Source organism: Lonchura striata, chromosome 2 (genome assembly GCF_046129695.1).
Source record: "Lonchura striata isolate bLonStr1 chromosome 2, bLonStr1.mat, whole genome shotgun sequence".
NCBI lineage: Eukaryota > Metazoa > Chordata > Aves > Passeriformes > Estrildidae > Lonchura > Lonchura striata.
Genome location: NC_134604.1, coordinates 31,338,051 through 31,360,828, shown reverse-complemented (window position 1 = coordinate 31,360,828; position 22,778 = coordinate 31,338,051). Strand labels below are relative to the sequence as shown.

At 49.2% G+C, this 22,778-nt stretch overlaps 2 protein-coding genes across 2 annotated transcripts; one reads left to right on the top strand and one right to left on the bottom strand.

Annotated features, from left to right (window-relative positions):
• Positions 1-7,388: 7,388 nt before the first annotated feature.
• Positions 7,389-10,419, top strand: LOC110472350 (homeobox protein NANOG). The gene is made up of 4 exons (XM_031507908.2): positions 7,389-7,584; positions 7,873-8,147; positions 9,546-9,635; positions 10,018-10,419. Exons 1-4 carry the CDS (start codon positions 7,389-7,391, stop codon positions 10,417-10,419), a joined length of 963 nt encoding a protein of 320 aa, XP_031363768.2.
• Positions 10,420-16,349: 5,930 nt separating this feature from the next.
• LOC110472349 (homeobox protein NANOG) lies at positions 16,350-21,910 on the bottom strand. The gene is made up of 4 exons (XM_021533981.1): positions 21,760-21,910; positions 18,611-18,885; positions 17,197-17,286; positions 16,350-16,776 (listed from the first exon to the last, which is right to left on the bottom strand). The coding sequence occupies exons 1-4, from the start codon at positions 21,908-21,910 to the stop codon at positions 16,414-16,416; spliced, it is 879 nt and encodes a 292-aa protein (XP_021389656.1). The 3' UTR covers positions 16,350-16,413.
• Positions 21,911-22,778: the final 868 nt, after the last annotated feature.

Genomic DNA, 22,778 nt, shown 5'->3' with positions numbered 1-22,778 from the left:
AGCTAAACTCTCCTCCCCTCCCAATATCAGCTGGCAAACAGTGTAGGCAACCTCCTAAGTCAGTAGACTTCAGAGAGCACAAGGACAGGACTGGAGAGTGTTTCACCCATCCCTGTTGACCTGCTTTTTCTTGCATCTGAGCTGTGTTTTCTAACTGAGGCTGGCTCCTACTTGCCACACTACCCAGCTCAACACCTTGAGGTATCCAGTGGCCTCAGGCCAGTATGCAGAGGTTCCTTTACTCTCTGAAGTTGGCAGCTGACATCTACTGGTCTCAGCACTTCCACTGCACTGATAGCAGGGAGCTCTCTAATCCTGTGCAAATCTAGTCTAAGCAGGAAGCAGAGGTGTCTCGGGGTCATAATAAGCCCGTGCTACAGCATGCCCTGGTCCCACCACTTCACTTCCAAGTAAAAGGTGCACATTTCCAGCACACTCCTCAAACACAGGCAGCTGCGAGCATGTTATGAACAAGCCCCAAACCCAAGCCTGCTGAGCCAAACTTAAATCTTCCACAACAAGTGCAGCTGTCTCCCTGAGGAGAGGATGAGAGACAGAAAAAGAACCACATGTGGCAGATCTGAGTCAGGCCACTGAATACTCCACCGGAAAATGCTCAGACACCATAACGATGAAGGCAATCTAGGAACCTGGACCTAATAAAATGGTTTTCTGTTCTCTTTTTCTCTTACCTCCCCTCTACTTATTGTGGCTCAGCTTTTTCAGCTTTTTCTTGCTGTGTCTAGCTTTATTTCTTTGTCCTGGAATGCATGTGTTGCCACATGTAAATAAAGGGTCAGAGTGTGCCCTCAGGTGCACTGTTACAAGCACAGAAAAAAAATCTCCAACTTCAATGCTACCCGAGTCGATGTGTGTCTGGTTGTCATGGGACAAGAATCCCTCCCTGCTCCTGGTTACACAGAGGGAACAGAAATAAGCACCTGTCCCACTGGACAAACTCCCTCCTTTTTGGCCTTGACTTCAGGAGACTGAAACAAGACATTCATGTGCTTCACCATAAGGGAAGTTTTAAAGCTAGAAAGAGGATGTTACACAGAACAGCCTGATTCTGAGAATTTTCTTCTCCTGTTCCCTGGTGCCATAGCAGGTTGCTGTTGAGCAGGCTGCCAGCAGCCCTTGGCACTTCCATGGCTGCATCATTCAGCACCTCGAGGTGTTCCAAGCATCTCTCTCAAGACACAAGAAGGTCAATGGAGATGACAATGTTGAATCCCATGACCAGTGTACATGTATTCTCTGGGGATCAAATGACAGGAAAAGAGTGGTTCACAGAGCAGGTGGATACTGCTAGAAACTGAAATCTTTGGTGGTTTGTGTCAATGTGCTGTCTGTGAACTGCAGTGGCTGAGGAGAGATGAATTACACCTGACTTGACCATTTCTGCTGGAGAATTGGTGAAGTTTGATGGATGCAGTGAGTGAAGAGAGATATCTGAAGCACTATCACGTCAGAGGGCCCTGCTGGAACACAGCTGACACCTGCATCTCTGCACCAAAGCCATTAAATACTATGCAAAGTTACCTTGCATTTGCTAGCACTTTTGACACTATTATTAGGCTGTTTATGATTACAGCAAAACAATATGGTCGTGAGTGGGGTTAAGAGAATGTGTTCTCAGGTCTGTCTTAACCCCAGAGTTTGCATGAAAGACACAGCTGGGGTTAAACAAGGAATTTTTAGCAAAATGTTTTTCTCAGCACAGACAGTCATGGCTCCATCATGACTAAGCTCTGCTGGAGAAGCATTTTTATTTTGTCACAGTAGTCTGGGGGTCTGGAGTTCTTCCACTGCATGACTCTGTGGCTTCTGACCTCGCACCCGGGGAGAGATGCAGTTCATACTATTGTCTCTTTGGTGTTTTGTTGCTGCCCCCACAAGATGCGCCTTCACAGCCTAATTTGAGCTCCATGGAATTTAAAGAAGATGAAGTACAGGTAATTTTAACCTTTGCACCAATAATTGATGGCAGTGCTATGTTCCCCTACCCACTTTCCACCCTTCGCTGGATTTAATTCCTAGACAAATGACACCCAGTTTAAAAAGCTCCACCCTCTCACCGTTCGTCTCTTCTTTGTCTCTTTCTCTCTCCATCTCAGCCAAGTCGGCCATCTAAATATTGTCAGACAAAAGCAGGTAAATCTTTTTCTTCCGTCAGGCGGCGCAGACAACATCCACTTGCAGATCCCATTCCACAGCCCTGGGCTTCCCCGGCTCTGCCATTCAGATGTAGAGCGGGCGCCAGCCACGGAGCCTCAGGCTCTAACACTTGCTAATCGCTCCTGAATGCATGTGCAAGAGCCCTCTTGGAGAAAAGCAGAGGCTGCATAGGTGGGGGCAAGGGCCAGGCAATGGTGGGGGGTGGGGGGGAATCCCTATCTCAAATCCTGACAGATTAGAAAACTAAGCACCATTTTTCCTAATAGTAGCATTCACTGTAATTAGACACTTGCATCACAGGTGATCTGCTCCTTTGGGGACTTACTGGGACTTACAAAAACCCAGCAAGCACAGATTTGGCACAGCGAGCTGCCTAAGAAGTACGTGCTAACTTGGAAGAATTTGGCTGTGGGATGTGTTAGAAGCACTTTCAAACTGTGTGCCCACTTATGGCCTGCACGAGTGTGATTACAGCCACCCACTTGGCACATAATCCTCATTAGCTTTGTCCTGATATTAATTTACCATGAGGACATACACGGGATCATCCTCAGATGAGAAATGTGGGAGAAAGCAGGTGCCATAATACGTGGTGAACTTGAGAGAACTCGAGACTCAGCTTGAACTGAGGGCTCTGGCAGCACTGGATTTTATAGGAAGCTATCCCTTTGAGAATGAGGAAGACAAAGATGCCTCAGGGGAGGGGGAAAAAACCCTTCTGTGTAATTTCAAAGTTCACGAGTGGTGTGCGTTTGGAGAACAAAAGACAAAGTGCTTGATATAGAGCAGCCTTTCGAGGAGAGTGGGGGAGGTGGCTCATGCCACACACAGGGCCTCGGTACAGTGGGAAATACTGGATTTGTCATTCCTCCCTTAAGCTGGAAACGGCAGAAGGCATTTGAGGACAGCTCTGTCTGTTCTCTTTGCTTTTAGTAAGAGGACTACTAACTGAGCCTGTAGGAACAACCACACCAGGGATAGTGGGGAGGGGGGAGGATTCCAGCAGGGAGGATGCTTGGAAGGTTTTTGCCTGATATGCTCATCTCTCCACGTTCCCCAGGACTTTCACATAACCCTGGCTCCAAGCTGCTTGCAAGACTGCTCCATATTCCAGCTGATGGGCACTGGTAAGGGATGCTTCTTGAGATGAGTGCTTACAGCTACAGCACTCTGACATCAAGTGCGTGGCAAGAATGGACGAAGGACTGAGAAAGAACTGACTATACCGAAAGAACAGACCTAGAAATTCATGCTCTCACTAGCCTACTTCCCACCTGCTTTTTGACAGGCAACTTTCTCGCCTTTTCAGGGAGGCACTTGGCACTTGGCTTTGTGCCAGTCTGCTCCTGCACTGCTGACAAAGGGCCACATCACCCAGTAATTCTCAGGGCATTCAGAGACTGGGCTGCCAGGGGGAGAAGAAGATTTGTTCTTTTCTCTACCTGCTCCCCTAAAGAGTCAAGAGAAAGAAAAACTGTATTTTAATATGAATGAGGGCCTAATTTTTGTTATTCTTTCTTGATTCCCTTTCTTCTACAGTCTGTCATCTTGGGTCCAGACTGCAGGCTATGACCATGCTGCAGGGGACAGGCTGTCCAGAGCCAAGGGCCGGGCAAGTACTGAGGTCTGCAGGGCAGGAGTGTTTTCATACACCTACCTTGGGGAGCGTTTGCTTACAACATAAAATAAAATAATAAAATTTCACAAAAATAAAATAATAAAATTAAAGGTGCCTGCTTGGGATGATAGCTCAGACAAGCTCAACAGAACACAAGGCAAGGATTTCTAGTTGCCTTCCCCAAGCACACACATTGCTGTCAGAGGACAGTGGCTCCCAGGAAAATCTCTGACAGGCAGTGGGGCTCTGGCCATGGTTCCCTGTTCAGTAATACCAAGCCAGCACCATGCTGCCCTGCTGAGCACCTCCAACATGAGCAGAATGGCACAGCAACATGCACTGGCACCTCACAACATTCACCACAATGCTGGTGACCCACATTACAGCTGTGGAGGGCAGGAGAGCACTGAATCTATGTAAAATCTGAGACAATCTCTACCCCTATAGCATTATCCTGTTGATCAAAATTAGTTTAGCAATGCTCTGAGGCGGGAAAACCCCAGCATTTCTGAGGCAGTGGTGTGAGCTCCAGAGCTGGATTTACAGCAGTAGCCAGCTGGTGCTTCCCCAGCCTCCATCTATGCAAACTGGTGCTTTTGCATCACTTCAGAGCCAGCTTGAGCTCCAGCCCTCTGAAGGTAGGGACCCAACCGAGAATAATGGGACAGCCTTGTAGGAGGAACTTCCTGGCTGAATCACATTCCAGCCACAGTCCCATCTCACTGTGCTTAGACAGAGGCCAAGACTGAGTTTGCACCTGAGCTTCTGTCGCTGCTGCTGCAGCACTACAGAAAGGGTTGGTTAGAGCATGCTACAGCCCAGTGAGTAGCTGCACTCAGTCCCATACACTTGATAGGAAAGATGTGTGCTGATGTCTTTACAAACAATTTCAAGGGTGAGGGTATTGGTGTCAAGAATATGCCAACTTATTACTCACCTGACTAATGCTCCACAGTACATAATGAGTGCATAATGAGCTAAGAACTGAAAAATAAGGGGGTAGCCACACAATGAAGGGAGAGGGGAACACAATCTAGGGTCAAAACCCTAATTGTTCCTGCAATTTGGCCCTGTTGGGAAAAACAGGATTAGACTAGATCTGACCTGTGTTGCTGTTTCAGCTGAAAACAGTTCCAAAAGAAACACAAGTGGATACTTGCATCTGCACTTTGAGTCATTCCCAACACCTTTTAAAAGCACATAATCTCTAGATATTTAAATTTTTTTTAAATTTAAAAAAATGTCCCAACATTTTTAAAAGAATACCCTAGAGATTCATGGGCAGTATATCCAGTCTAAAGGCTGATGGTGCCACAGGCAGATGTTCCATACCTGATCACCCCATGAGCTTCCCAAATGTCCACATCATGTTTTCCATAGCATTCCCTGTGTCTGTATGACTTCTAGATTTACCTTTGCAATATGTTTCCATGTGTATCCTTTATTTGGGAGAAAATAACTGGATTTCTTTTCCTAAATAAATTCTGACTTTAGATGGTATGATTTTATACACTTACACAAGTCTTATTTCTCTCACAGTTACATTAAAAAACATGTGTTTGGTAAGCTGATTAGAGGTATTGTTGGGGTGAGGGAGCAAATTATCCACACTGGAAGGGGATATGTGAAAAAGAGATTTAGTGGTTAAAGCATAAAACAAAGGGAATGGAGGACAAATGGGATAAGAAGACAAAAATATTAACAAAGACAAAAAAAAAATGGTGGGGGGACCTAAATCAGCTGCATGCTCACTACAAAGCTGGTCTGACACTGGGACAGGAGCTGATATACACGCAAAAAAAACAATCTATGTATGAAAATTGCAGACTGTGAGCGGTCCTGCTGCGTTTCCAAACACACACACACAGAGCTCTCCGAGGGAGGATTTGCTGGCAGAGGCGATGTTACTCCGTCTGTAGAACTCTAATCCCTCTGCTGCGGTCCATCCTCCCCAGCCGTGTGTCCTCGGACGACTCGGGGGCTCCCGCAGCCTCCGGAGCCTTGCAGAAACCCCGCGGGTTTCTCCGTCTTTGCAAGGGGCTGGTTTTGGGGAACTCGGAGAGCCCCCGCGGGGATCACGCGTGTCCCGGGGCAGCCCTGCCAGGGGACATGGGGACCGGCGGCTCTCTGCCCCGCCAGGGGCAGCAGGACAGCTTCGCCTCCCAGGGAAAATCCCTTTCCCTCCGTGCATCTGCTCTGCGAGCACCGAGCGAGTGACCTGGCCAAAACCCACAGCCCGGCTGCTGCCTCTGCTTGCTTTGTGGCCAGAACCAGGCTCTGGCTCTAGCTCGGTCTTTTCATCCCTCACGTCCCGGTATTTTCATTGTAAGAGATTATAACCTCTTTCCCACACATCCTAATAGTCCTGGCTGGATCTGGTACGAATTGTGAGAAACTGAATCATTAATTAGGAGGTGATCTATAGTAAGCCCGGCAAGGACCCTTCCTTGCTGGCTCAGGGGATCAGCTGGGGCTCATTTCTCATTAGGACTCAAGATGGGAGGCGGAGATAAATAGAAATCAAGGGAGGCCTTTCGCTGTCAGGTCCTAAGGACGTTTAGCAGTGCAGCAGGTTAGTAGCTACACCCCTGCCTGTGTTCTGTTTCCTTGCACTGGTGGAACTGGGGAGTTTGCTTGGTGCGTCACGTTGCCCTCGTTTGTACTTTTTCCAGGTGGTTTTCCAGGTTTTGTAACTCTCGAGTGTGAGATCCTGCCGATAAGTTTTTAATTTCCTTAAAGTAAGAAATCATAGCTGGGGGAGGAGGTGGTAAGGGAAATAGTTTATTCTCCCCGAGAAGGCCCTAACTTCAAATCCTTAAGATCTGTACAGCTCTTTTACAGCTGCAGTGCTCTTGTCTCCTTTTGAATTTGCCCCGGTGAGTCCCACCCCTACCTGATGTGTTACTTTTTTTTTTTAATATATCACTTTTTAGAAAGCCTTAAATGGCGAGGTAAAGAAGCTTGGAAAATGCGCAGAACAGGACTGCCTGGCTCAGCCTCGGGCGAGCCGCTGGGAGAAGCAGCCTGGCTGTCTTTGAGCCCTCTTCCCCGCCACACAGACAGGCTCTGTAGGGCCATCCACCCTGCCCCCGTCCGGATTCAGTCGCGGGGAGGTGAAGGGCTTATCTCTTAGCAATGATGGTTGCGATCTGCAATGCAGACGCACAAAGTCTCCTCATGTCCCGCGGCGGGCTCCGGGGCCATTCTTTCTGTTTGGGTGGGGACCTGTGAAATGTGGGGGATGTCCGCCAAGCTCTGTCCAGCTCACCGGGCGACCCTGCTCAGACCTGCTGCCCCGAGGGGCGAGCAAGGACCTCCTTCCCACGCCTCAGCAGGGAGTGATGTGCTCATCCTCACCGTGGCTTCTACCGGCCAAGTTGGCAAGCGCAGCCCGGTGTCCCAGCCCTCCCCCGGGCCCTGAATACCCTCGAAAATCCCTTCCCCCAATCAACCAACTTTTAACATGACAATGGCCATGACAATACCCTCCAGCCAAGGCCAGGCTGGAGCGGACTTAAAGCATCCCCCCCATCTGCCCCCAAAGGAGTCTCTGTCCGCGGGCTGCCGGCAGTCTCGACAGTCACATCGCGACATGCTCGGGGCAGGGGGACCCGGCCCGGCCATGAGCAGCCACCTAGGCACGCCGCCGTACGTGCTGTACCCCGGCGCGGCCAGGTATGGGGACTATTACTGGCTCTCCGCAGGAAGCATGGACAGCGCGCCCACCGAGGAGGCTCCGGCGCCGGACGCGCTCCCGCTGCCCGCGGCCAAGACGCCCAGTCCCTCAGGTAAGGCGGCCGGAGCGATGGGGCTGCCCCGGCCGGCAGCGGTGTCCGGGGCTGGGAGGCGATGCCGGTGCCGCTGCGGGCCGGAGCCGGGCGCCGGCGTGGCCGCTCTGCCCGGACGGGACGGGCAAAGGGGCGAACTGGGGCGCATCGGCTGTGCTGCCGTGAGGCGACCTGCGCCCTCCTCCCCAGGGCACCCGCCATCGTAAATTCTCCCGAGAAGCTGGGCTTTCAAGGGTTTTTTGAGTCTTCCCTGTCTTATTTTGCTCAGCCCTGTTCTCTTATCCTCAGTTGACTCCCCAGCTTCCTCCAGCTCTGGGACACTCACCCAGTACCACACCCCCGACTCCGCCACCAGCCCCACCGCAGCAGGGACCCCGTCTCCCCACTCCTCTCTGCAGAAGGTCAAGGCGCAAGGCAAGGGTGTGGTGAAGACGGGCAAGAGCCGCACAGCGTTCTCGCAGGAGCAGCTGAAAGCCTTACACCAGCGCTTCCAGAGCCAGAAGTACCTCAGCCCCCAGCAGATCCGGGAGCTGGCTGCTGCCCTTCAGCTCACCTACAAGCAGGTGAGCATCTTGCTTTGAGCAGCAGCTGATCTGGGGTCTTTTTTCTTTTTCCTTCTTCTGTGTGTGTGTGGTTTTTGAAATTAACAGGGTCTATGCATTTTATTAGTATTCAGCTCTATATTAAAAAGTCGGCTCGACAAGGAGCTCGCCCCCGCTGTTGTAGCTTTCCTGGTAGCCGAAGGGGGAGAAGGCGTGCAGAGTCTGTCCCTGGAGTCTCCGTGGCACACTGGTAGCTGGAGGTGAAGAGGTGTGCAGTCTGTATCTGAAGTTCCAGCAGACCATCCTCTCTCCTTTCCTCCTGGCACACTGGTAGCCGAAGGCTGGGGGGATGTGCAGAGCCTGCTGCCGAAGTCCAGCAGCAGCTATCCCTCTCCTTCCTTCCTGGTAATACCAGGAAGTGTTGGGTTTTCCTTTGTGCCTGCTTCCCGCAGCCCAGTCCAGTCTGGTCCTCTGCAGGTTATGGTGCCAGGTCAAACACACAGACTAGGGATGGGGTTCCCTTTTCTCCAACCAGCACACCCATCCAGCCCCCTCCACTGTGCCCAGCCTTCCATTTAGGGGTGTTTTCATCCCCAAAACCCCCTTCCATGATTCCACTGGTCTCCCTCTTTTGCATCCCAGTCCTAGAATGGTAGTGAGGGTGGGGCGGTAGGTGATTCCCAGGAGCAATTAGCTAATTAACATTTCAATGTCAGTACTTAGTTCGAGCCAAGTGTCCCAGCCAGGCTGTTTTGTTCATAACAGTTTTCGTTTTTCTTGGACCCCAGAGAGAAGTTTCTTGGATTATCTTGTGCTACCTCTTACCTTAGAGACCAGAGGGTGTGAAAATCTATGATCCAGTCTTATGTTTGGTTCCAGCACTATCCACCCACTGCGGGCAGGTGTTTCAAAGGGCCTGCAGAGCAGCAAAGCAGGGCTGTGCAGAGTCAGGTTTTACTGTTCTGCAGGGACGTGTGTTGTCTCTGAATGTAGAAAGGTACCTGCACTGCTATGCAAGTGGCCTTTCCAAGTCGGAGTGGCACCATGGTCCCTCCCTAGAGAGGGTCCTTGCCCCAGCAGCTGCTTGTGTCTGACTAAAGGAACGATTTGCTCCTGAGCCCTGGCCATAGCACAGCAGTGAGATGGTACTGTACAACCTGATTTCTGCAGTTGCCTTGGCCGGTGTTTTAGGTAGGGTTTTTGAAGTCAGGGAAGGTCCAGTGGTGATCTGAGGAGTAGAAATGTTAGATTTCATGTCTCAGCTCTGTGATTTCATAGCCACCTGCATCTGCAGCACGCTGTTAGCCGCTGAAATTATTGACAGTATTAGAAGTCAGAAAGGGGATTTTAGCAGAAATAAGGATGTGCGCTAAGCTCTTTAAAAAATAATTTCTTATGTAGTTTCTGCATCATTTTTAGGTGAAGACATGGTTTCAGAATCAACGGATGAAATTTAAGCGTTGCCAAAAGGAGAGCCAGTGGATGGATAAAGGGATGTATTTACCACAGGTGAGTAAATTTCCCCATCAGTGGTAGTCATAATTCCTCCAGTCTGCAGGGAGAAATGCATCATGTCCGACCTGGTAATTCTAACAAGCCACAGTATTCGATATTACCAAGCCAGTTTAATTCCTCTTAACAGGGCCTACAATGGCATCTCTTTTAAGCTTTTAAGTTTTCCCCCCCAGCGTGGTTGTTCCTGGACACGTGGAGCTGGAGATTACTAACCAGTCATCTCTGCGATTACTGGTCTGTTGGGAGGACAAAGGGCCTGAAAAAGGCGCTATTGTTCGGCTTGAAAGGGGGAGCTGGGGGAGAAGAGAGGACCCATCCAAAAGCATGGGCCCCTGGTGTGGTTCTGCACAGCTGAACGACTTTCTTTGTCTTCTAGAATGGGGTTCATCAGGCTGCATACCTGGATATGGCGCCCACGTTCCACCAGGTCTTCCCTGGGGGCTCGGGCAGGAACTTTCAGGCTGTGTCCAACACTCAGACTTACGGGAATGGGCAGAACCTGTACTCCTTCTCGTCTGTGGAGGAAGAAGGGCTCTTTGGAAAAGCTGGGACAAGCTGCAATACCCAGCAAACCATGGGTTTATTAAGCCAGCAAATGAACTTCTATCACAACTACTTTGACAATATAGATTATGTCAGCGTGGAGGCAGATGACACCTTCAACTTCCAGAGCACCTCTGACACTGTCACACCATTTTCGAGCTCTCCTATACAGAATCAATGCCAGTTACCTTGGCACCCCATGGGGACCCAGAGTGGGTATGAGTCTCAGGTCTGAGTATATTTTTCTCCCAACTCTTGTGTTCACCCATGGGATTTCCAGGGTTTTGAGCTCGTGTTCTATTTGTTTTTCTTGCCTCTCCTCACTACTGCTGTTTTATTACTGGAGGGGCTCAGCACCCTGCTGCCTGGGGCTAGTTTCCTATTTAAGTGTGCCTGTCTGTTCATAGCTAACCCTTGGCAAAGATGCTTTGGGTATTGAGGAGTTTGGACCTCATTCATTGAGGCCAGTGTGCAATGTTGCAGCTGTGAGCAGCAGAGGTTGTTAAGGTCTGTTTGTTGTTCAAGTCTCGCCTTCTTTGCTGCTTCTCTAGCAGGTGATCTCTGATCCTTGCCCTGTGTGTCTTGCAGCAGAGCTTCCACTGCAAAGGAGGTGAATATTTGTTGTTGCTGAATAATTTTTCATAAAGTTTGTTTTTTGTAGTGTTACCAAGCATGTTTTATGTTATGTCCATGTTGTGTTTTATTGCTTTTTCTGGTTAATGTTCAATGTTTTAATGTTAATGTTCTTACGAAGTTGTTTGAATTGAAAATAAATTACTTTATTTTAATACTGTGATGCTGTCACCAGCTTGCATTTGAACAGCTTGGCTACAAGAGTGGTTGTGCTACACAGGTTAGACCTGCAGTACTGAGGAAAGGGAGGGAAAAAATAACCCTATCGTGCTCTCAGGGGTGGGCTCAAGTAATTGTTAAAAAGGAGCAAGTCACAGAATATATTGTTGTGTAGCCTACTGCAGGGAGGGTGGGGGGAGGCTCTAGGGCTGGGCAACTGGACCAAGCTGCTGGCTTGAAGTGATGTGCAGCCCTGTATCAGCTCTTGGACAGCAATGCTTCAAAAAAAAAGTATTGCTGAAGGAGGATGGAGCAAAAGAAAGTGTCATGGCGATTGTGTGGCCTCCTGCTGATGCTCCAGAAGGTCACAACTGGAGGTCTGGAATCCCACTTAATTAAATATGCAGCTCTGTTGGGTTTCTTGTGCTGACCTCATGGCAACAGAAGCCTGCGACTAAGCAACTAAATCTCCTGCTTCCAGCACTGAAACAAAACCAGAACCAAGTTACTATTTAGTATTCCAAACTAGCAGAAATTGTTTTGATTTAATCCCCGGCTCTTTAAAGTACACTACACCACTGAAGCCCTTCATCTGACCGAAAGGGGTAATTCAATGGATACTCCCACCCAGCACAATTTTAGCTAAATTGGCAGCTGACTGCTCAAACTGCTACAGGTCTTTTGCCGAAGGGAACCTGCTTGTGTGGGTGCAAAAGCACATCCCTCTTCATCTGCAAAGCTGCAATACTCTGCTTGCAAGGTAAGGAACAGTAGGTACAGGAAGGGAGAGAGGAGCAGAGGCTTGAGTCTGTGTAGAGAAGGACAAAAGAACGAGTCACTTGTATGTACAGGCTGCCAACCTTAAAACAGCAGAAAAAGGTACATCTGGCCTGTAAGAGAGAGAAATACCAGGTTCACGTGGCTTTCTGTATTTGAGAACAAGAGCTTTCTCTGGATGGGAGATTAATATCCCTGTAGCATTGTATGAATTCTGGTCAATTCTCTAGCAATAGTATTAATTTCAACAATTGCCTTGAAAAAGTAAAGCTGAACCATATAAATCACCTATATAAGTGATACATACTATGCCTTGTCTTTCAGCTTTAGAACGAGCAGCTTATTATTTTGGGGGTTCTTTCAAGATGCAGTCTTTAAAGAAGTAATATGCAGATCTTTGCAGAGCAATTGCAGAGGATGCCTGCTGCAGTTTACCTGTGCTGCTTCATATGTTTTGCTTCCACGTGCCTGCTGCAAGGGTAAGGAAATCGCTGGAGCTCTGCAGGCAGATGTCCTTCTGCAAAAACAGATATTCTTGCTGCAACAGCCCTGGGGCTCAGAACGATTGCTCTGCATGGTGTGGTTTGTTACTCCATGTACTATGAGAATGTTCAGTGGAAATTGACTTTTCCCTCATGGCTGTGTTATTCCCCTGGTTGTTCAGCCTGGGTTGTGTGCAGGTTTGGCAAGCACGTGTAGCTGGAGGGGGAGCACATGGAGTAGATGTTTGAGTTTTGGAAGGTGGGTTGGAAAGAACTCATAGTTGCTCAGGAAGTGTTTCTAGAGCCTGTGGAATTAAAAAACAGGACTCTGTCTTTCCACAGAACTGGTGATCTCTTCTGTTACCTTCACATGCCTGAATCACATTCCCATGTGGAAAAACTGCACAGGTAATTGGGCACTACTACCAAAACCGGTGGAGATGCAGATGCCTGCAGCCTCATACTTGCAGAAGTGTTGGTATTAGTTCCTTAGAGAGAGAAAGTGTATGCTAGCAAAAGCTTTCTGCTAGAATGCATTACACCTCTGTTAACACTGCTGCCTCCTGTAACTGCTGTGTACCAGTAACTTCTGCACACTGCAAATATGATTTGCCTTGCCAGCAAATCTTTTTAGGATCAAGCTGTAAGATGATTTGGAGCTCTTCATATGCGTTACAGCTTGTGCAAATAGACTCCTCATTTACAATATCTACAGTGACAAAAAAGCTGCAGATGTAGTTCTGGTGCTGCAGAGACTACCACCTAAACAGAAGAAATTGAGTATGGTACAGATTATGTAGACCAGGATTTTATTCTGTAATCTACTGGGTTCCAGCTGTCCCACAGGGAAAATACCAAGAGCAGTGGAAACCTCATTGCTCGCTCTCCATGTCAATGTGGCCTGCAGGGGTTTTACAAGCTACATGTTTCTTCTGAGTGATCCATGAGCAAGGGCTCACAGCCCCAATTGTCTCTCTAGTGCAGTTAAAAGTAATGATCTTTGCTTTAATAGGCTCTTCCCTACAGGCATATGTAAGCATATTTAGCAATCTAACTACACCACATGACTCGAGGGCTGAGCTAACAGGGTTTCAGAAATTTTCAGTCAAGCATTGCTACAGTCTCTTGCCTGGCCTGGCCTGACATCAGAGGGCAGCAGCATATTGGCTGATACTGAATAGTCATGAGGCATGAATGACTCTAAATCATTGAACTTGGACATTAAAATAAAAGGGAAAAAATATAAACTTAAAAATCCCAACAAAAAAAACAAGAAACCACAATCCTAAGTCTTTTCCTACCTGTGAGGGCCATGTACTCTTCATGCTATCCAAACTTGAAGAGTACCCTCGGGTCATATCTGAGAATCTTTCATAACCAGGCTAGAATTAATTTCTCATACTTGACAGAAGTCCATCTGCTGTCTAGCAGCTGGAGAGTGTCCAGACCATTAAATCTTTTACAAATTACAACACTTGGACTTCTGCTTTGGGGGAGCCCCAAGATCCAGCTAAGTAATCGCTTAGATACTAGAGAAAGACCAGAAAAAAAACTAAATCTCCCGTGTCCCTCTGGCTGCCTGGGGCTGAGGGACACCCTCTTAACAGTAGCTGCATTCCTGCTGTTTTTACATAGGACATTGACCATGCAGCTCTTGATACAGCAGACATCAATGATCTCCCTTCCTGAAAGCTCCTTACTTGCCTGTTTGGAATTGCTGCAGGTTTTTAGACACCTAACCACCTGTGGCAATAAGGTCTGTCTTTGGATGATAACCTCTGAAAAATTGTGCCTCTGAGGAAACCACAAGATTTGGTAGTGTTTGTTAGCACTACCTTGCTGAATACCTTGATCTCCAGTAGCAGGGAGATCACAGCTGATGCTCTTACAGACGGAAGCATTCTGCAAGCCAGTCCCAGAGCCTCCACAGCAAAATCCTGCCTGTCCTAAAGCATCTCTGAAGGAGCAGGGCATGACATGTGACTCCTTTTCCGGAGAATTATTAGTGAGGACTATGCTGCAAGCTCAGCTTTATTCACCTACAGCAGCCTTTGATGGGTTGGCATGGAAAGGTTTTAGTTTATATTCAGGTAAGTAAACAGAACCGTTGGCTTGAGAAGAACTGAAAAATATCTTCATTCTGGTGTGAGAGCCCTGATAACTGCCGCTATTGTCCACCCTCCGATGTTAGCCAGCACCTTTTCAGTCGACTTAATGGTTCCCCACCCCGCCGATGGTTTCAAGAACAGTCTTGCCCATCCTTAGCCACTTGATGGTTGCAAGAGAAGGTGGGGGCTGTGCCAAGATTGTATGACTCACCATCCAAAAGGCCTTATCTTTCCCCAGATCATGCTGGCCGACTTGATCACTCCCCACCACTGGGATGGGGGAGAGAATCAGAATACTAAAGGTGAGAAAACTCGTGGATTGAGATAAAAACAATTTAATAGGTAAAGCAAAAGCCACACACACAAACAAAGCAAAACAATGAATTAATTCACCCCTTCCTATAGGCTGGCAGCCTCCAGGACAACAGAGTCCCATCCTGTGTAATGATTCCTTAGAAAGACAAAGGCCACCACTCTGAATGTCCCCTTCTCCCTCCCCCCAGTTTTCTACACTGAGCCCAATCCCATATGATAGGGAATATCCACTTGGTCGGTCAGGGGCAGTCATCCCAGCTGTGTCCCCTCCTAATTCCTTGTACACCCCCAGGCTTCTCGCTGTCAGGGAGATAATGAGAAGCAGAAAAGGCCTTGACAGTGTGCAAGCCCTGCTCAGCAGTAATGAAAACATCTCTGTATTATCAACTCCATTCTCAGCACAAATCCAAAACACAGCCTCATCCTAGATACTGTGAAGAAAATTAAACCAACACAGCCAAAGTCAGCACACCATACAGTTTACAGTAGAGTCAAAGAGTGTCTGCATGAGTGGGAGAGGGAACAAACAGCTGTGAGGCACAGGAACATAAATCAGCTTTGTCAACAGAAGACCATGCCTCTTATTACTCTAGTCACAGAAATCACTGCCTTCATTTTATGCCCTTTTTTAAAACCATGCCAGCTACTTCATTGCATTAAGAGGAATTCGCTGTCATCATCAAAGAGTGATAGGAAAACTGACTCAGGGAACTGGAGGCCTGTTATTACATGTATTTTGCTACACACCTCTGGTTTTAGGTACTTAGATGCTTACATAATCAAGTTCAGAAATGATAGTACCTCCATGACAGTCCCCATATTTAATACTGCTGGATATGGAAAATTGTTAAGGTGGATGATAGTTACTCACCTGTTTTTTTGACTTATCTGGCATTGCCAAGAGCCATGAAGCTGATCCACTAATACAGAAAAAATTCTGTTTATAGTTTCAGCATCAAATAACAATGGAATATGGTTGCTATGGCTATTTATGTTCCATCTGGTTTTTATATTGCCATGCTCTATTGCAGTGGGAAAAAAGCGATATATAAAAATACATAATGCATCTTAAAAACTACTCTTTTATTTGCCAGATTGTATGCACTGTTAGGTTTTCTCAGGGGGAGACACAGAAAGATACAGACTAGAAGGAAGAGCTTATAAGATCCTCTTACCAGCCTTTCTGCAAGCTACTTGTCACAACTCCCTTCATTAGACACTTCATCACTTCACCTCATGGCTGATATACAGAACTGATGGTTTACACTTCAAATGAATAACTGGCACGTGGCAGTAACTTCTCCAACTTCAGTTAAAGGTACGTGACTAGCACCTCTCCACACAGCCCCTGGCTTTCATGTATTATGTACACACAACTGTACAGTGATACATGGAGATTCCCAAAGGAATCTGTGCGTCCCCTTAGACAAGTTACAAGATCCATAATTAAGAAGATCCAGGGCATAAACTGGGTAGCCAGATCTTGGGCTTTGCTGTCAGGGAGCTTGGTGGTCTGTGCCAATCAAGAAAGGAATGTGTGTGTGCACATGTACAGCACAGAAATGAAGGGCTCTGTGTGCATGTACCTGGGCAAATGGGTCTCTGCACAGCTGCATGTCTGCAGGCACACATCTGGATGCCAAAACAGGTTTTAGCTACGAGGTGTCCCTGAGGTGGCCAGCACACCAATAACAAAGGGAGAGATGAGAATAAGATTTGATTCCTGGCTGCCCAAGTACCCCACATCCACAGTGCTTAGGAATGATAAAGATGATGGCTGGCAGCAGTTGGGAAAGGAGCCCCCATAGTGGCTGAGTGGTGAAAATTACAGCCATCACCTGTCTTTGAGCCTGGATATTCCACACTGCCAGGATAGCTGTGGTAAAAGTCTACTTTGTGCTGGGCAATGAAGCCCACTGTCTGCTGGACACTGCAGGTCCCCCCGCCTTTGCCAAAGACTCCTCCATCCTCGCTGGTCACGATTGTGTATGCGTTCTGCCCTGCTCCATAGTGCTGACAGGGAGCAGGCACGGTTTGGATGTTGCCAGCTGTGGTGATGGGGTAGCCCTGGTGGAATTTGGGGTGCACATCCAGGTAGGTACTGCTCTGGAAGCCACTCTGAAAGGGAAAAGTGGAGAGTCAGAACACATAGCTTCTCCACTGGTGTCCACAGGCCTGACATGTACTGGGGTTCTGTCCCTTCACATTTCATATTGTCTACTGACCAGCAGCAATGGCATGGAGGGCAAGAAGAACTATGTTCCCATAGCTCAGGAGTGGATACACAATAATATATACATATATATATATATATTCATACATACATAAGAGGAAAACAGCTTTTCCCTGGAAACATTTCTGTGGTATAGCCAGCCCACTGCTGGACTACCACCAGTACACATGGTGTGGTGTCAAGTCTGTGCCTCTGTGCTGAGCAAATCAGAAGGCCAGGTACACTCACATTCGTATGCTTAAGTTGCCCCCATGGAGGAAATACGTGACAGAAGAGCCATGCTGAGCCATGTGCTGTGTTCTTACTTGTGTGAGACACTGAGCCCGTTCGCTCCACAGGCTCTGCTTCTGGCACCTTTTCAGCTTCATCCTCCGGTTCTGGAACCAAGTCTTCACCTGGGAGGGGAAGGGAAAGCAGAGAAAATGTCAGCAAAAGAGAGGGAAGAACAAATGTAACCAAATTCACAAGCAGGAATAACCAGAGGAAGTGACCAGCCGGCAGAGATACACGGGCAGCAGCAGATAAAAGCCTTTCAGAACTCCTGGGGGGTGCTGCCAAGGGGAGAGGTCTGTCTAGCAGCCTCAGCAGGTGGCTAGTGCAACTGTGTGATGGGGGAGGGGGTGGCTCGATGTCAAGAGACAGTGATAGTTGGGATGAATCGACTCATTCCAAACATGGAGGTGAATGACTGGTGTAAATCAGATCCACCAGCACCTCTACAAGCACCCTGCACTACAGTCAAACTTCTAAGACACTGTTTCTGCATATTTGCGAACAGAGAAGGGACAGACCTGCTCCTTGTCCCCAGCAGTTCCCAAATTCAAAGCTCCTTGCTGGGGCGAATTCCAGGGCTATTTCCCCCCGGGCTGTGTCTGCACTGTGAAAGCAGCCTTTGCAGGGATGTGGATTGAAGGAAAGAGCAGACAGTCACACCTGCCTTGTTCCTGACAGAACCAGTTTAGTGCGTGCTGTATGTGTGCATTTACAGTGCAGTATAACCTTTTTAGTCCCAGGGCATCCTGGCCATCATGCCCAGCTCTGAGATTCAAATTTCAGGAAGATTTTGGACATATAGCTGCGAGCTCTTGTGCCCCATTGCCCAGCCCCCCCTACTTTAGGAAGGCATCATTGGAGGCAGCATAATTTCACTACACTGCAGCCTACCTGGAGATCAGCAGAGACCCTAAAGGGCAGTGATGTGTGAACCTAGCAGCCCCCACGGGGAGGAGGGAACACGTGTCAAGCAGCCAAGCAGCGCTGAGCGTGGAGCATTTTGAGATACTGGACAAGATAAGAGCCAGGAGACACTAGCAAGAGCTTGCAGCATGTCGCAGCAGCCCCTGATTCAGAGAACAGATGCATGCCAGGGTTTCTGAGAAGTTCACAGCACATGAAACAATCTGTGAAGTACTGTCAAGCCCAGGGTAGAGACTGTGGTGAACAACATATTCATCACTGGGTTTGCAATTCTACTACTGGTGTTGGCAACAGAACCCTTAACTGACCCCCGACTTGGGAGGCCCAAATGAGGTGCCACTGACCCCTCTATCTGCAAAAGTGCTTCTGATCTCTGGGCATGAATAAGCAGGGGTGCAACTGTTACTGGCACCTTGGCTTCAGTCCCTGCTGGGCACTCATCTTTCCATCCTGGCACTCCCTTAAGTGGCCACTCAGCCACTGTGAGATTGATACACTGTGGGTCAAAGTTTCTGTGTTCACCTGCTTGTAGGTGAGCCCCAGGGCAACAGCCAGCTCCCGGATCTGCTGGGGGCTGAGGTACTTCTGGCTCTGGAAGCGCTGGTGCAGGGTTAGCAGCTGCTCCTTGGAGAAAGCTGTCCGGCTCTTGGTCTTCCTGATCCCCTCCACGCCATATTCTCTGCCCTTCTGAGACTTAGCTGTAGGCTGTGGGGACGTGGATGAGGAATGTGGACTGGTGGCTGAATCTGGTGTGAATTGGCTGAAATTCCCAGAACTGGATGAAGCTGGGGATACTTCTATAAATAAAAAGAAAATGAGAAAAGGTGTAAGAGACAAAATGTTTAGCTGTAAGGGTATGAGCATGCTTCCTGCCTGCTCTAGAGCTCCTTGCCTACCAGATAGGAGCTTTCTTGAAGCAAAGGCTCATGTGACCCTCCTTTCTTCATGGATATGTGAGCACAGACAAGTGCAGTGAGAGCGAGCAGCTTCCCAGCTCAGTCCTCTCTGGGATGTTCATGACTCCCTTTTGCCAGGCAGAAAAGTCAGGGCAGGGAGTGGTGCTAGAGTTTGATGCACATTGGTTCACAGTGAGCTCTCCCCCTCCAGATGGCCTCAGTAATATTTCAGTCTGATTGTGGTATAAAAAGGCCTTGTCATGACAGCAAGCATAGCTCTGGGTTGCTGGCTGGGTTCCCCAGAATTGCCTGCCCAGCAATACCAAGGCACTCAATAGAGACAAAAAAACCCTCTGACCACGGTGTGTGGTGGGGCAGAGCAGCCAGTGCTCACAGTGAGGGCAGCAGGTGGAGAACATCAGGCACTGGATATTGGATCAGTCCTGTTTGCCTTTGTCTCCCACCACAGGCCATGCCACTGCTGGAGACACTGTAGGTGGAAGGACCTATTTGAGAGAGGCTTTTAGTGAGAGAATAATGAAGAAGAGAAATTTCACACGGAAAAGGAGAGGGAGAGGAAAGGATGTGTGAAATAGGTGAAAGGAGGCAGCAGTCCTGTACCAGGGATATAGGCTCCTAGTGAAGACAAAACCTGCTAAGATGCAAAGTCATTCAGGCTGCAGGAATAAGAAAATGTGTCACATGCCACATTACTGGAGTCTGAGAGAGGCCAACCTGACTGGAGGGTTGTGATACCAGTCACTCCTCTTTCCCCTAACTACAATGATGAATCTGCCCATCCCTCCCTCCTCCAGCTACTCCTCTGCAAACTATCCTGCATGGTCCATCCCCTCTCCTACTACTGTAAGTGCAGTGAATGGGGCAGTGCCATTTCAGTACACTTCTGTCTACTGAGCCCAACCAATGTCTCCCAACCTCCTTACCAGCCACCTTGAGAGCTGTGACACTGAGACACCCACCCCAGTCACCAGAACATATGTCCACAGCAAAGTACTGATGTACCCTGGACAAATGGGCTTCCCACCCATCCTACAAAACCTTTCCTTCTTCTGTCCTAAGCTGAGATCCGACTAAGCAATCACTCAAAAGCCTTGGGAGTCCTGTTGGACCTCAGAAAGGAGGTCACTTCTGTGGTAGTGTTCCCCTTCTTATTCTCCTTAGAGGCATTCCTGTCTCTGTGGTGCCTGCCAACCAAGGCTTGCCTGCTCTGGGCCATTTGCTATCCCCCTAGGAGATGACACCACCCACAGCAGGGGCTGGGTGAACAGCCACGGGTGTAGTGGGGCAGGTTTCCAGCGCTGGGGAGTGAGGCCATGAGGATTGCAAAGGGATTCTGTCTGCAAGCAGAAAGAGGCTGTCAGCAGAAGAGGTGCAAGGGCCTGTGGTGTTATGTGCTTGGGGGTAGACTGCAGAGCCTTCAGGAAGCTGAACATCAGTGACCTGGCTGCATGGCAAGCTAAAACTTCGTATGGTATCACAGGATGGTTGGCTCCTACAGGCTGTGAAGTAAAAACTTTATAGGGAGAAAATGAACATGGGCCTGGAAAACAGGAGAGTCTCCTGTTAGACAGGAAGCACAGTGAGACACTATAGAACTAAAGCTCCCTCAGGCTGCTGCTTGAGCTGTCATCCCAAACCCCGATGAAAAGTATCAGGGCAGAAGTGCTCCTTCTCCCATGAGAAGAGAGTAAAGGAGAGGAAGCAAGAAACACAACAGTGCAACAGACATGAACATGAAAGCCTGTGACAGACCCACTCCCACCAGGTCCTGACATCTGTAGGCCTCGACTTCCACAACGGGGCTCTCTCTGAGAGAGGTATGAGGGGAGAGTGTTTGAAGGTGGGGTTACAGTCCATACACCAACCCCACCGGGGCACACAGGAGTCCATCCCGTCAGGCACACGCAGAGAACCTACATGGCAGGTAGCCACATGGGAGTAACCATAGCCACTCTGCCTGAGCCTGGAGCTTTCCATAGCAAATGACAGCTTGAAAGTGGCACCCCAAAACCTGGCTCTCCTCCCACCCATTTACCTTGCTAGGGTGTTGCCCTGCTGACCACAATGCGAGGCTGGGAGAAAAGCCGCTCTTTTTAGCTCTTCTATTGCCCCTCACTGGAGTGCCAGAGGAATGACAGGAACAGAAAATGTCACTGTGGTGAGGCCTGGGGCTTTTTGGTTAAAAAGGGAAAGGCAAAGCAACAAAAGCACGCAAAGAAGAGGGAAGTAGAGGAAAATGGCAAAATGAAAGAATCAGTGTGAGTAACAATGCTCGATTCAAAGGAGCAGATCTCCCAGCACCCAGGCCTTGGCTCATGATTAACAAGCACATAAAAGGTGCAAGGAGTTTGTAAGGGATACCACAAGAAGTATCTCCAGGATCTGTTTCTCTCGATGGCACACATGACAACATTTAACTAAGAGGAGGCCCAGACATTCCTGCACCAAGAACCACGAACTTCCACAAGACCAAGTTGTCACTCTTCCCTTCAGCCTGGAGCACAGACCAGACAGTGCCTCGCCTCTCGCATACTCTTTTGAGGTTTAGGAAACAGCTTGGCAGTCACCCAAGAAAAGTAGCATGGCAAAGTGATGTGACTGGCCAAGGTCACCCCTCCTCCTTGCCCACCACAAGGGCACACACTAGGAAACCAAGGCAGGGGAAGGGAAAAATCCGCCAAAAGTCGTTGGAGCCTGACCTGGGAGCGGAGCTATCCCGGGGGTCAGCTCCAGGGCTTGGCTGCAAGGCCTTACCTGCGGTGTGCCCGCTCCCCGCCGCCTCCGGAGAGAGCCTGGCCGCCGCGGGCGCCGCCGGCCCCGCCGCGCCCCAGCGGGGCTCCGGGCAGCGCCGGGCAGCGCCGCCGGGGTACGCGGGGCACGGCGGCAGCGCCAGCTGCGCGCACATGGCAGCGCCCGATGGCACCTCCACCGCGGGGACACGGCTCACCCCCGGGCGGACACAGGCCTTTATAGCCGGCCATTCCCTGCCCGGGACCGCAATATTCACCGCGGCCCGCTCCTCCGGGCTCTTTGTCATGTTAAAGAGCCTGATCGGTGGGGTGGGGACGGAGCGGGGGGGAGGGAAAGCAGCATTGGAATGGCATCAGAGCTGAAATATGTCCCCTCTGAATTCTTCCCGTTCTGCAGGTTCCTCGGTCGCACCTGAGCAAGGTCTGACCCAGAGCCCCAGGACAACTCCTCCCGTTTGCTTCTGTGGGCTGTGCTGGGCTCAGGATCCCGTGAGCGCGGATGTCCCGTACGGGACAGCTGTTCCCTGCCTTGGGAGAGCGCATCCCGGCCGCCCTCCACCACGGGGGAGACAGCACAGCCGCGAAACCTGGTGCCGAGCTGCTCCGTACCGTGCCGGCCAAACCCACACCCTGCCCCGGGGTTGTGGGGAGGGTTCTGAGACCTTTACTTTGTGGCTTGTGTCATTTTGACACCTCCCCAAGACCACAGACACCCCCTACTGCCACTGACCTGGCAGCACTTCCCATACTCTTGGCGGAGATGTCGGAGATGGGAGAGGGGGGAAATGAGTAAGAATTAGAGCTGGGGATAGAACATACTTTTTCTTTTCTTTTTTTTTTTTCTTTTTTTTTTCTTTTCTTTTTTTTTAAACTGAGAAGGAATTTCCTTCACACAGGCCTTCGAGGGAGCCAGCTGAAAATGTGTTTGGCCCATCTTCAACAAGCTTGTGCCAGAGCAAACTTGGAAACACTGGGCAAGCAGATCCAGCACCAGATCTCACTTTGCAGAGCAGGCTCAGAAAT